This window comes from Meles meles, chromosome 7 (assembly GCF_922984935.1).
Source record: "Meles meles chromosome 7, mMelMel3.1 paternal haplotype, whole genome shotgun sequence".
Taxonomy (NCBI): domain Eukaryota; kingdom Metazoa; phylum Chordata; class Mammalia; order Carnivora; family Mustelidae; genus Meles; species Meles meles.
The window spans coordinates 85,818,473-85,831,008 of record NC_060072.1 but is presented as its reverse complement, the minus strand read 5'-3'; the positions used below and the strand labels follow the sequence as shown (position 1 = coordinate 85,831,008).

At 45.4% G+C, this 12,536-nt stretch overlaps 1 protein-coding gene across 3 annotated transcripts; it reads left to right on the top strand.

The window, feature by feature from the left end:
• Positions 1 to 1,230: 1,230 nt before the first annotated feature.
• On the top strand, positions 1,231 to 11,754 carry ZNF641 (zinc finger protein 641). 3 transcript variants are annotated; one of them, XM_046013118.1, is made up of 7 exons: positions 1,278 to 1,380; positions 1,941 to 2,114; positions 4,319 to 4,527; positions 5,065 to 5,156; positions 6,310 to 6,439; positions 7,056 to 7,169; positions 8,016 to 11,754. In XM_046013118.1, the coding sequence occupies exons 3-7, from the start codon at positions 4,344 to 4,346 to the stop codon at positions 8,768 to 8,770; spliced, it is 1,275 nt and encodes a 424-aa protein (XP_045869074.1). In that variant the 5' UTR covers positions 1,278 to 1,380; positions 1,941 to 2,114; positions 4,319 to 4,343; the 3' UTR covers positions 8,771 to 11,754. The 3 variants fall into 3 exon arrangements, with proteins under 3 accessions (XP_045869077.1, XP_045869074.1, XP_045869076.1); XM_046013120.1 differs by having other exon boundaries at positions 1,319 to 1,380; positions 1,938 to 2,114; XM_046013121.1 differs by lacking the exon at positions 1,941 to 2,114 and having other exon boundaries at positions 1,231 to 1,380.
• Positions 11,755 to 12,536: the final 782 nt, after the last annotated feature.

Genomic DNA, 12,536 nt, shown 5'->3' with positions numbered 1-12,536 from the left:
TTTGATTGCAAATATTTGATGACTTGTGTTTCCAAAGACTGAGTCCTTGAATCCACAGACAATTCCTTTGGGATCTCTGACTGCCAGCATTTAGTTACAGTGCCTGCCACATAGTAAAAAAATAAATTTTTATTAAAGGAATGATTGTCACCTATCACCTTAAGTGAGCCATTTACTTGTTAAATCTATACAACTTTACAAAATTGTTGTGATAATGAAATCATGTGATTTGTAGATTATAAACAGATTCTAATGCTATCATGGTTCCTTCTGTTTTGTAGTCCCTGCTCATCTTTTTTCAAATTCATCTTAATGCTCAGCTTGAGGTAGCTCTATCAATAGAAAAATAATGCAAGCCCCATATATAATTTAATAATTTCAGTCCCCATATTTAAAAAGTGAAAAGTAGGCGAAATTAGTTTTTTTTTTTTTATTTTTTTTCAGCGTAACAGTATTCATTCTTTTTGCACAACACCCAGTGCTCCATGCAAAACGTGCCCTCCCCATCACCCACCACCTGTTCCCCCAACCTCCCACCCCTGACCCTTCAAAACCCTCAGGTTGTTAATGTATTTAACCCTATATATGCCAAGTAGGCTTATTAGCTCTTTGACATTTTTGTTAGTCAGTCTTCTAGACCCGGTGTTTGTGTTACAACACATCTCTTTTTGGACTAGCCACACGGCGAGCACTGAGCAGCCACATGTAGCTAGCGGCTCCCGCAAACCGGACCACGGGGCTACAAGGCCTACTTCAGACAGCACCGTCTCCCGGGAGGTCAACCTGACTATCCCTCGAGCGGAACGGGTGGCTCGTCCTCAAGGCTCCTCAACCCCCTATCCCTGCTATCTGGAAACGTAGCAGTCAGTCAAGCTCTTTGAGGAATTCCAGACTGTTGCCTGAGAATTCGCTCTCACAGCGACTGTCCGGCATATAACGAGCGGTTATTAAATGTCGGGGTAATTAATGATCCCGTGTGCAAAGAACCCCATGGGAGGCCGAGTGGCCGGGACCGAAAATGTCAGTCAGGGAGCAGGAGTGCGCGCGGGTGGGCGGCCACCGTAGACGGGACCCGGAGGCCTGGGCCCGCAGCGTCCCTTGGCGGGCGGGCGCCCAGATCCGGGGCTCGGCGGGCAGGGGCGCTGGGGGCGTGGGGGCCGCGGCCCGCCTACGCCCCCTCCCCCACGCCGCCGCCGCTGCTGCCGCCGAGCCCCGGAAGCGGGCGGGGATTTCCTGTGCCCGCCCCGCCCGCGCCCGCCCGGCCGCTGTCTCCGCCCGTCGCTGGCTCCACGGCCGCCGGCTCCGACGAAGCCGAGGGCGGAGGGGAGGGGCAGGCGGCGCCCTGGAGGGAGGCACGGGCCGCAGGCCAAGCGGACCGGGGTGAGTGGAGCTGGGCCGCTGAGAGTCGCGGCTGGAGGGAGGGACGCCAGGCTGCCCGGAGCGGCGGGTGGGGGCCCAGTCACCCATGGGGCGGGAGGAGGATCGACGCGGCCTCCGGGTCCCTGCCTTAACCCGGGGTCGGCCCCACTGACATTCTGTGCCCGCCCCTCGCCCTGGCTTCCCGGTCCCCGGCGTCGCTGTCAGGCCCCGCGGCTTCCCGCCGCTGTCACTCGCGCACAGGTTACCCCGTGGCTCCTTTCTCTTGACTTGCTCTTGCCCCCGTTCACGGGAAACCTGTTTTCTGACCTCACTTCCCCTGCCCCGTCTCTGCCTCTCTCGGATTCTCTGAAATCTGACCCTCTCCAGGGGCACTGTGACAAGAAGAAGGGGAGCAGTAACCTTACTCCGGAGCGGGCGCGTGTCCCGCCCATGCCCCACCCGGGGCAGAGGGCAGGTTTCCCTGACCCAGCGCGACTCGCGCCTATGCCCTTGGGCTGCTCTTTTTGCTACACCCTCCTTCCCTGTCCGACAGCGCCCGCTGCAAAAACTTCCTTCAGCAGGTGTCCTGACACTCGGATATGTGAGGAAAAGTGGGAAATGGAAGCCCTAGAACCCAGACTCCAGTAGGCCTGGGAACATCCTGGAGCCAGGAGAAACCTGGTTAGGGCTGACACCCTTAACTGTCCAGGTGCCAACTCTGAGAGAGTGAACATCTTAGGAAATGCAGTGTGAGTGTAAGTACCCACCCCCTTGTTGCTGAGATTTTTGCCAGCCCTTCCACAGGTTTTCTGTCAGTGGTCTGGAGAGGCTCACAGTTAGCCCAGTACACTCTGCAGAAACAGGCTTCCCATCAAGGGACTGTGCTGCTGGGGAGATGGAGAAATGAGTTTGAGACAGGTGTCCAGGTATTAGATGTAGGTAAACCCTGAGGGAGGATGTTCAAAGGGAGCTTGAGAAGCAAAAAAGACCTCCAGTGAAGAGAGGGAATTGGTGCCTTATATGTTAAAAATATGGCAAACACAGGGGCTGGAATTCAGAAGAGAGAGCTAAAATGGAAGTTTCCCTTTATTGCTTTATTGGGAATTTTCCTTTCTCATGAGAAGTTTCTAAAAAGGAAACCTCCTAAGCTGGGAATCAGTCCAGGATGCTCCCATGAGGCCCTGAGACTTCTTTGGACTTCTGAGATGAAAGGGTAATTTGTTCCCTTCCTGTGCATTGGTCTTAGGGTTTGCCACCTACCTCTTCTGTCAAAGACAAATAGGCAAGAAAATAAACAACTTGACATCTGTCATTACCTGTCCAGGGCTTCTAGGTTCTTTCAAATGTTACTGAATGAATATGAATGAGCCAGGATAGTTAACCAAGGTTCTGACCTGTTTTGGGGAGCCTTTCTTTGAAAGCTCTGACTTCTTGAGTACTTTAATAATAATAATCACACACACACACACACACAGTGTTGCCAAGCAGAAAGGACTCTGTGCAGTCTCATAGACTGTTTCTCTGCGAGAAGTCAGGGAAGCCCTTGTCACAACACATGAGACCTATTTGACTCCTAAGATTTTCAGAGAAGAGTCCACAACCTGGTCCTGTGCATTACAGGATTATTAAGACTTTTTTTTTTTTTTTTTTTTTTAAATCTAGAGGTGCCTGGGTGGCTCAATTGGTTAAGTGTCTGCCTTGGGCTCAGGTCATGATCCCAGGGTCCTTGGTTAGAGCCCCTGCTTAGCTTCTCCCTCTGCCCCTCCTCCTGTTCGTGCCCTATCTCTCCCCCCCCCCCCACTTCTCTAAAAGAAATAAATAAAATCTGTAAAAAAAAACTTTATCTCATCTAAATCTCTTCTCTTGCAATCAAGAGAATAGATCTATACAGAGCTATAAACCATTTCTCTTTCTGGTAACATCATTCATCAGCTTTTTTCCCTAGACAGGAGAAAACTATGTCTATTGTTTTTAACTTTTCCCCAGTGGCCATATTTCCCATCCCTTTCTCCACTTTTGTTTCTTCTGATGAAACATATTCTGGCTTCTTCATTCCTTTCTTTAAAACTGAATGTATGTTTCTAATGAGACCTGAATAGTTCTTTCCTGTGTCTCAACTCACAGGATTGTTAATTCACACACTGAGATCATGTTAGCATCAACTATTTCTCCTTTATCCAGTCTGGTTCAAACCCTTTCTGTTCTTTTGTTACTTTTCTCAATTAGACATCAACTCCTCACTGACCAACATTTTCTCCTGTCTGTTAGGGTTTCTTTGGATTTTTATATCTGCTTTCTGAGTTATTGGTCTTTCTACCACATTTCTTACCAGTTCTCATTTTCTGCATCAAAGTGATAGGTTATGCCTCTTTGTTGAGACTTAAGTGAGGTGTCATTTGGTTCAGTCTTATAAAGGAGGGGTGTACTCCTTACATACACACACACACCTTTGGCTGGGTCTTCTACGTTCAGTAATCATTTCATTTTGAACTAATTGATGAGAACAGGATTTGTGGCAGAAAATCTTATATGTGATTATATCCATTTTTGTTGAGTGTAAGTCAGGGCACATCACATCCTACATGTGTCCAGATTGCTTAATTTATTGTATTTTCAGTGGTTGAAATTAAATGAATAGCTTTTGAACTTCCAGGATTTTTCTTTTTTTTTTCAAATGAAGTTCGTCCAGCCATCAGGAATATTCTGTTTCTGCAATGAAGTCCCCAAAATAACTATTAGTGACTTTGCTGTTTAGCACCTGCTCACTTCTGAGTTCCCTCAGGAAGCTTGGCCCAGGCTTAGGTGATTGGAACACGCCAAACTTTTAAGGTTCATCTGCCATCAAGCTCCTCTTATCCAGTTTTATCTTTTTATCCCTGAGGCTGTTCTCCATAACTCCCTTAGGACTATCACCCCTTTCCATTTTTAATGGGTACAGCTGATAATGAATTTGTTCCAGGTCACAATTTGGGTTTGCAGCAAAAATGCTCTCAGAACAGACAGCGGTCCTGGGGACAGGATGGGAGTCAATGAATGTCCAGCTGGATGGAGCAGAGCCTCAGGTGGAAAGGGGAAGCCAAGAAGAGGGGCCATGGAGAATAGCACCAGGGCCACTGGAACACCTGTGCTGTGACCTTGAAGAGGAACCACAGTCCCTTCAGGAGAAGGGTGAGAGCCTGGAGGGTATATGTGTGTTTGAGTACTGTAACCAGTACCAGGACTAGTCCATTATTCCTGGCTTCCTGGGCCCTGGTCATAGGAATATAAGGAGCTCCTGGATTCTGTAAACCATAAAACTGGGCTTCTCCCATTTCTTGCATGATCACTCCCTCCACATGCTGCAAGTGCATGGTAAGTGGTATTGAATGTGGGAGACAAAGGAAGTGACAACAACTCCGATTGCTGTTGAGAACACACCCAGTAACCTGCATTTTACTAGGTGAAAATTTTATTCAAATAATATCAATTCAAATCACAGCTAGTCTAGTAGAGATGGCTGACATATAAGCTTTACTAAAAACCACCTAATACCCTCACAGAACATTTTGAGTGAAGGTCTCTTCCACTATGTGTATGCATTGAAGTTTTACCAATGGGCATAGATATAGGAAAATGTGACCCTTAAGCTCCTTTAACAGGGGCCCAGGCTTTCATTGGGAAAGGGTGGATGGTCCGTTTCTAGTGGTTCCTCTTTCTTCTCTCCAGCTCAGTCAGCTCCCTGGGTTCCTGCCATTCCCCAGGAGGGGAGCACCGGAGATTGGGAGATGGCAGCTGCACTTCTTGCGGCAGGATCCCAGGTGGGCTATCTGCTTCCCTTGGCCTCTCCCAGGGTCTCATCACTGCTGCCTTTCTGTAGCCTCAGCATCATCCTATTGATTTGTTATCTCACATGTTTACTAATGGTATTTTATCTTATAACTGAACAGATTCTTTCCCTTTCCCGGGGCTTATAATATCCTTGAAAAAATAAGTGGAGGCATGACAAGAAGAGGGGAATTCCTAGAGGTCGTTTTTAATGGATGGCTGTCCCATCCCAAGAGGGATTTTAAGAACAATTTATTAATGTCCCTTAAGAAAAAAATCTGGAAAGATTAGGAAAAGAGGATCTGAAGGAAGCTTGGGAGAGCATAAAGTAGGCAGGACTGGGTGGATAATGGAGCATTTATGGAAAAGAAGAGAAAATAGAAAGATGGGGCAGAGCCAGAGAGAGAAAATAGGTTTAGATTCAGCAGGCAATGGGAGACCCATGGAAAAAATTATAATAGTAGTAGTAGCTATACTGTCAGAGTGCTTACATGCTTGCGGTTCTCTGAATGTTTTATGTATGTTAACCCATTCAACCATTTAACCCTGAGAGAAACCAAATTATGCCCATTTTACAGATGAGAAAATAGGGTAGGAAGAGATTAAGACACTTGTGTAAGGACAGACTGCTAATAATAGCAGAGCTAGGAATTATTTGGCTCAAGAATCTGGGCTTCTACCCACTACACATGCCGTCTCAAAAGGTAAGGGTGAGGCACGATGGGAAGAGGGCAAGAAAGAATGTTTTGTCTATATCATTTTGTGATAATAGAAGAGGAAATGTCAAGTGGTTAAAGGAGAGACTAGTACTCAATTTCTGCAATTAAAAGAATAAGGCAAGTGAGAAAGACTGGGCAGATACCTGTAGTTAAACAGAGAGAGCAATGAATTCATTGTGCTTCCAACTTCCCATGGTCCTAGTGGGAAACTCATCAAGAGACATTATCTTCACTCACTCATTGACCATACTTTTGTCCCTCTGCTTATTTATCTTTCACTAAAACTATATGCCTTTCCCAGGGACCTCGGGGAAATTCTTTCTCTAGATGTTCTCATGCCCTCTCCTCAACTCTTCAGCCTTTTATACTAGGATCACATTTTCCTTAAGGAATACTTACTAACAGATGATGCTACATTTTGTTTCAGGGCCTGGTAACCATCAAGGATGTGTCATTGTGCTTCTCTCAGGAGGAGTGGCGGAGCCTGGACCCTTCTCAGACAGACTTTTATGGAGAATATGTCATGCAAGAAAATTGTGGGATAGTGGTCTCTCTAAGTAAGCATGATCTCCCCTAGCCACTTTTAAAAGCTTATACTCTGGGAGGATTGAACCATGTGCTCCAGAGCTATTGGATAGTTTCTAACTAGGGTTCTTGGCTGGAAATCTAAGTTTTCACCAGAGAAGGAGCATTAGGGCTAATCCAAAGAGAATGGAAATGAGGTATCATTTCTTAAAAACAACAGCAAAATAATGCTGAATTGTGGAGAAGAGAACTTTAGGCTCTTCTTGGTTGGGAATTGGGAGGTTCTTACAAAGCAGAGAGAAGGACATTTAAGTGATAGAATTGAGTCCTTGGAAACTCAGCAAGCCATCTAGGGTAAGATGGGAGTGGGGGTAGGAAGCTGTGGTAGGGCTAATTAAGTGAAGTTAAGGACAGTTGGGCTGGAAGTATTTGAAATTTGAGTGGAAGGAAACAGACACACTAGAGAAGAGAATGTGATTATCTAAAAGAAAGAAGAGGGATTTAACAGAGATGGGGACATGGGAAAGGCCGGTATCTGGCCTTCTTTTATCTTCAGTTCCAGGGAGTAATCTAGGAAACAGCTTTTTTCAGAAATAGAGAATTACAGTTGAACTCATTGACATCTCTGTTTTCCTTCTCCATGGGCAGGATTTCCAATTCCCAAACTGGACATGCTTTCTCAACTAGAAGGAGGGGAAGAACAATGGGTCCCTGACCCCCAGGACTTGGAGGAGAGGGACATTCTGAGGGTCACATATACAGGTAAGCATCTAGAATAGACTTTCAGCAGCTGCTTTCAGCCCTCTTAGAGTGTCAACATTATGTGCCCATCTAATCCCTTCTCTGCTCAGTGAGTTACAGGGTCAAAAAGTTTACAGATCTTTTTCTTCAAAGGCAAGAGAGTGTAGCAGAAGGGTTTAGAAGGCAGGCTGTAGAACCAAACTGTGGACTTGAATTCAGGACCACGCCTGGGGACCTTGGAATAGTAATTAACCCCTGTTTGGTTTCCTCATCAGTAAATTATTGTGAGACTTAAATATGTTAACAGAGTAGAACAATACCAGGCACATAATAAGCACTCAATAAATGTTAGTTGTTGTTGTTGTTATTGTTGATGTTATTGTTCAACCTCCCACCATTGTGGAGACGCTTTCCAGAGTGTGTCTAGTATTGCTTACTCATCCAGTAAGGATTGCAGCACATTTCTTAACTCTCTCCATCTATACTTAGATGGAAGGAATTGTAATAAATAAATAACAACAATAGCATAGACCATTTACTAAGTGCTCACGATGTGCAGGTATTATGCTATCTATTTTATACCATCTGTCTTACAATTACTCCCATTTTACAGAAGAGGAAATGAAGGCTTACAGAAGTTAAGTGGGAAAGCTGAGGTTCAAAATTGGGAAATCTGCCTCCTAAGCCTAGGCTTTTAACTTCGACACCTCTTGCACTGTCTTGTATAACATTAGAGTCTTTTCTCGCAACCTTTGTGGGGTGAGGTTTAGGCCCTAACAGGAGTCAGACAACCTTACCTGTGACTTGGGTCTCGGAGTACTCTCTTGTGACTCCCCTCTTGGGGTTGGTATTTTCCCTTCTCCACAGGAGATGGAAGTGAGCACGAGGGTGATACCCCTGAACTAGAAGCAGAACCTCCCCGAATGTTATCTAGTGTGTCTGAAGATACTGTTCTCTGGAACCCAGAACAGGATGAGAGCTGGGATTCCATGCCCAGGAGCTCCAGAGGAATGCTCCTGGGCCCACCTTTTCTTCAGGAAGATAGCTTCTCAAACCTTCTATGTAGCACAGAGATGGATTCCCTTTTAAGACCACACACATGCCCCCAGTGTGGGAAACAGTTTGTGTGGGGCTCCCACCTTGCCAGGCACCAGCAAACACACACTGGGGAGCGGCCCTACAGCTGCCTCAAGTGTGAAAAGAGCTTCGGGCGAAGACACCACCTGATCCGGCACCAGAAAACCCACCTACATGACAAGCCCAGCAGGTGCTCAGAGTGTGGCAAGAATTTCCGATGCAACTCCCATCTGGCCAGCCACCAGAGAGTGCATATGGAAGGCAAATCCTGCAAGGGTCAAGAGGATGGAGAGAGCCCAGGGGCTAGGAAACGGCAGCGTGCCCCACCAGTGCCAAAGTGCCATGTATGCACTGAGTGTGGGAAGAGCTTTGGCCGACGGCACCACCTGGTGAGACACTGGCTGACCCATACTGGGGAGAAGCCCTTCCAGTGCCCTCGCTGTGAAAAGAGCTTTGGCCGTAAACATCACCTGGACAGGCACCTGCTGACCCACCAGGGACAGAGTCCCCGGAGCAGCTGGGACAGAGGGACATCTGTCTTTTGAAATCTGTTTCTGCTGCAGCTGTGGTCACATCTATCAGCAGCTGGTGCTACCAGGAGTCTCTGCCAGAACTGCCCCTCTCCTGCAGCCCGGTGGCCAGAATCATGAACCCTGGCTCCATCCCTAGAAAGAGGAGGTTCTAACATTGGCCAGACATTTCTCACCAGTTCTGTGAGATATCACATAAAATGGAGTTCTTTGGGCAAAACTTTTAGGAAACAGTGCTTACTGCATGGGCTGATATTCAGCCCTAGCCCACTATCAAGGGTACCACTTGAGAATCAGCACTTTATTGTTGTGGTCCATTCTAAGTGGTTGGAACTTATGCCATACCAGTTAAATATTTGAGTAACACCTTTGTGTACTGTAACTATTCTATCCTCTCTGTATATAGAGAGGAAGACCATATTAGTATATTGAAGGCTCTAAGAACTTAACGTGTACAGAGAATTGTTAAACACTTCTAACGCGGTGTTTCCTAAATGTGTTTGACCTCAGCGTCCTTTCTATCTCACATCCCACAGAACTGGTGACTCCATGAAACACACTGGTGAACACTGGGTTAGAGAGTAATGAGGAAACAGGAAAGATATAGTGAGCCCCAGAGCTCCCCTTTTTTTTATCCAAATGAAAGCTGAGGGGCAGACCTCATTCCTGTGTGGGTCCATCACAGTTACCCTGATCATCCAAGTAGACATCCACACCTCTTACTACCCCCTACTGAAAAATAGAAATAAGAACCTTTTCACCCTCTTTTCCAACTCCCTCATCCTCCTCATACATATATCTAGCTGAGAGATCACACTACAATGCTAAGAGATGGACTTATACCCACCAAGGAACCCAGGACCACACAGAAGAAAAAAAACTTTATCCCCTTGAACAGACCCCTCTCCTCTTGACTGTGTCTTTTTGTGTCTATGTGTATCTGTGTGCAGGGTCGTTGAAGAGAGCATGCAAAGTGCAAAGTATACAAGCTAGATTTTCTAGGGGCTGTTTTCTGGGGATGAGGGTAGTAGGGATTGTATGGGATTTTTGTTTTGTTTCAAGATAGGAAGTAAGCTGAGCAATTAAGGGAACCCTCATGGAAAGGGTTAAGTGATGGGTTAAGTTGTGAGAATTGAAGTGTAAAGCCTTCCCTGGTGTAAGTGAGATCAAGATAACTGTGGATATATATGTCTAGGTCCGAATCTCTGGGCCACAGATTCTTTTTGCCTGGGAAGAGAGAGAAAGACACATCCTCAGAGAGGTGAGCTGTTTCTTGTCGGTTTCAAGTAAGATGCATATAGAAGCTTTGTGCTTAGTGGGTTTCTTTGTCTTGTTTTTGTGCTGAGAAATTAGGACAGGAATCACAGTGCTTGGAGGTTGTTGTCCTCACTCTTATTTGACCTTGATTGCCTCATCAAGGAAGCAGTTTTTCTTGAGGATCTCATTCTCCCAGAAACAGAACTTTAGGGAAAATGACTGTGGTTTAGTTCTTAAGCTGACGGTGGGGAGGGGTAGTGTTTTGGGTTTTCTTCCCAGTTCTGGGAAGGAATCCACACTAAGACTCTTAACTCCAGGAATTGTATAAGTATTCTAGCATCTGTTGGTTGATGAGTTGTCATTGTTTTGCTTTATTGATAATGTGTTAATACCAATCTTATAATTTAAAAATTTTCTTATATATAAGAGCAGTTTGGGGATAGGAAGAGAAAGGAGCAAAGCAGATGAAAGTGGGATAATTTCTCTTCAATGCTTAGATTCTGGTTTTTCCTTAACATGCTTATTTCTCAACCACAATTGGTGGAATTAACCAGAGAGACAAGAGGAAGTAAGCTGCAACAATGTAGTTTAGTGATTGTCCCATTTGCTTAGGAAAAACTGGGTGAATCACATCTCCTCAGAATTCTGGACCCAAATGGAGCTGAAAATAGGATCATTTTGTTGACTGGGCTTCTTAGAGTGGATGTGACTCAAACAACCCAGCCCACACCTCCATTTTGCCACTCAGAACAGCTTTCCTTCTTTGCCTGGAATGCACTTCTCTTGCTTATGTTCCTGCATATAGAGCAAAATGGCCAGCCCTTTGTAAGGTCCTCAGAGACAGGAGCATTTTAGAATTAGTATTAGGAGATACCCCAGGCTGTAAGAGAGTATTGGATTCCAGTGGGAAAACCGGACTCCACCATTTCTTTTACCCTCTCACTGTGCCTCATTCATTAATGCAGATCAGCTCTGTGTAAGCAATGGTTCAGAACCTGTTTTAGATCACAGACCCTTATGAGACTGATAAAAACCAGAAACTCACTTTTGAGAAAAAAAGACATTAGCAATTCACTGTGTTTTATATACACAGTTAGCAGGTTCAGAGCCCATCCATGGAATCACTAAACTGGGGTCATGGGGAGTTACCGTGACCCAATATGGTCATTTATATATTTGTGTCAAAAATTACAAGGCAAAGATCACTAAATATTTTAAGGACTAGATATGAGAGGCAGTAGTATGTAAAGACAGAGTCTAGTCTTTAATGACTAGAAGAGTATTGCTGACATTCTACTCTAAAAAAAGATGACATACTGACAAATGGAGCTCCTCACAAAGACTTGTGGGAGGTGACTCTCCATACTCTCAGATCACACATCTTGATAACCAAGTGTTAACCTCCAGCTGTTGATCTGTTTTAGTAATTGTAAGGATAGCAAGTGAAGCCCCCGAAGTGTGGGTGCTGTCATAGCACCCAAATGAAAGGCATGATGAGTCTAAGAGCTTTCTGCAGAAAGGGCATCCCTTTAGGTCATTTCTGGTATACCACTGTCTTCTCTACCTCGGTCCAACACCACTTCTCTTGGACGAAAAATAAAATAAGCAGCAGCCATCAGATGGGTGAATAGATTTGAATGATTTTTCCCACAGGGAATCAGCTTCAAACTCCCATCTTTCCCCTAACTGGCTTTGCCACATGTCCACCCTATCCCCTTTAAATAAAAAAAAAACTGTCTCTGTGTTCTCTCTGGGCAAATACAAAATGGAGAAATCCATCCTCAGGAACCTGTTATCTTTTCCTTCTGTGGTGCCTCTACTCTGTTCAGGGCCCAAATATCCTCCCCTTTGCACCTCATCAAAGTATATCTGCAGAGAATCCCTTCAAAGTGTTGGCTTCTCCCAGAGTTATTTACATTTTAAGCCTTAACATGGAGGTAGAAGTGGAAGGCGAAAGTTTTCCCTTTTCAAAGTGATGTTATACCTTCGGGGGGCTAAAGGGGTGATAATTTGTGACAAAAATCCTTTCCTTTCCTGCACTCCTACGCTTAAACCACTGTTTCTTATTTCCATCAAGGGCAAGGTGAGCCTCGACTCAGAACCAGAGGTGCCAGAGGAATGTTTTTTCCATCTCTGTTCAAATGAGTGGTGGATGGGGATGAGTGGGGTTGGGCAATAATAGAAAGGTGAAATCTATTCCTTTAGACCCCATAGAAATCCTGAGCTGGCAAAATTTCCTTCTGTTCCCTGGAGCGTTATATTAGGTCTTAGGTCTCAAAATATGGTCTCTGTACCAGCAGCATCTACAGCACCTGGGAACTTGCTTTAGAAATGCAAACTCTCAGGCTCCACCCAGACAAGCTGAATCAGAAACTCTGGGAGGGGAGCCCAGCAATCAGTCTTTACTTGCCTTCCAGAATATCTGATATATGCTAAAGTTTGAGAATCACTGGCCAGAAGATTCAAATTCCACTTCAATCAGTGGTATCTTACCCTCTTCAAATGGAGAGAGAGGGGAATCTTT

Coding starts and splice junctions, on each gene's coding strand:
- ZNF641 (XM_046013121.1), top strand. CDS start 4,344: ATGCTCTCAGAACAGACAGCGGTCCTGGGGACAGGATGGGAGTCAATG. Junction 4,528..5,064: donor ACAGTCCCTTCAGGAGAAGG/GTGAGAGCCTGG, acceptor TCTTCTCTCCAG/CTCAGTCAGCTCCCTGGGTT. Junction 5,157..6,309: donor TTCTTGCGGCAGGATCCCAG/GTGGGCTATCTG, acceptor ATTTTGTTTCAG/GGCCTGGTAACCATCAAGGA.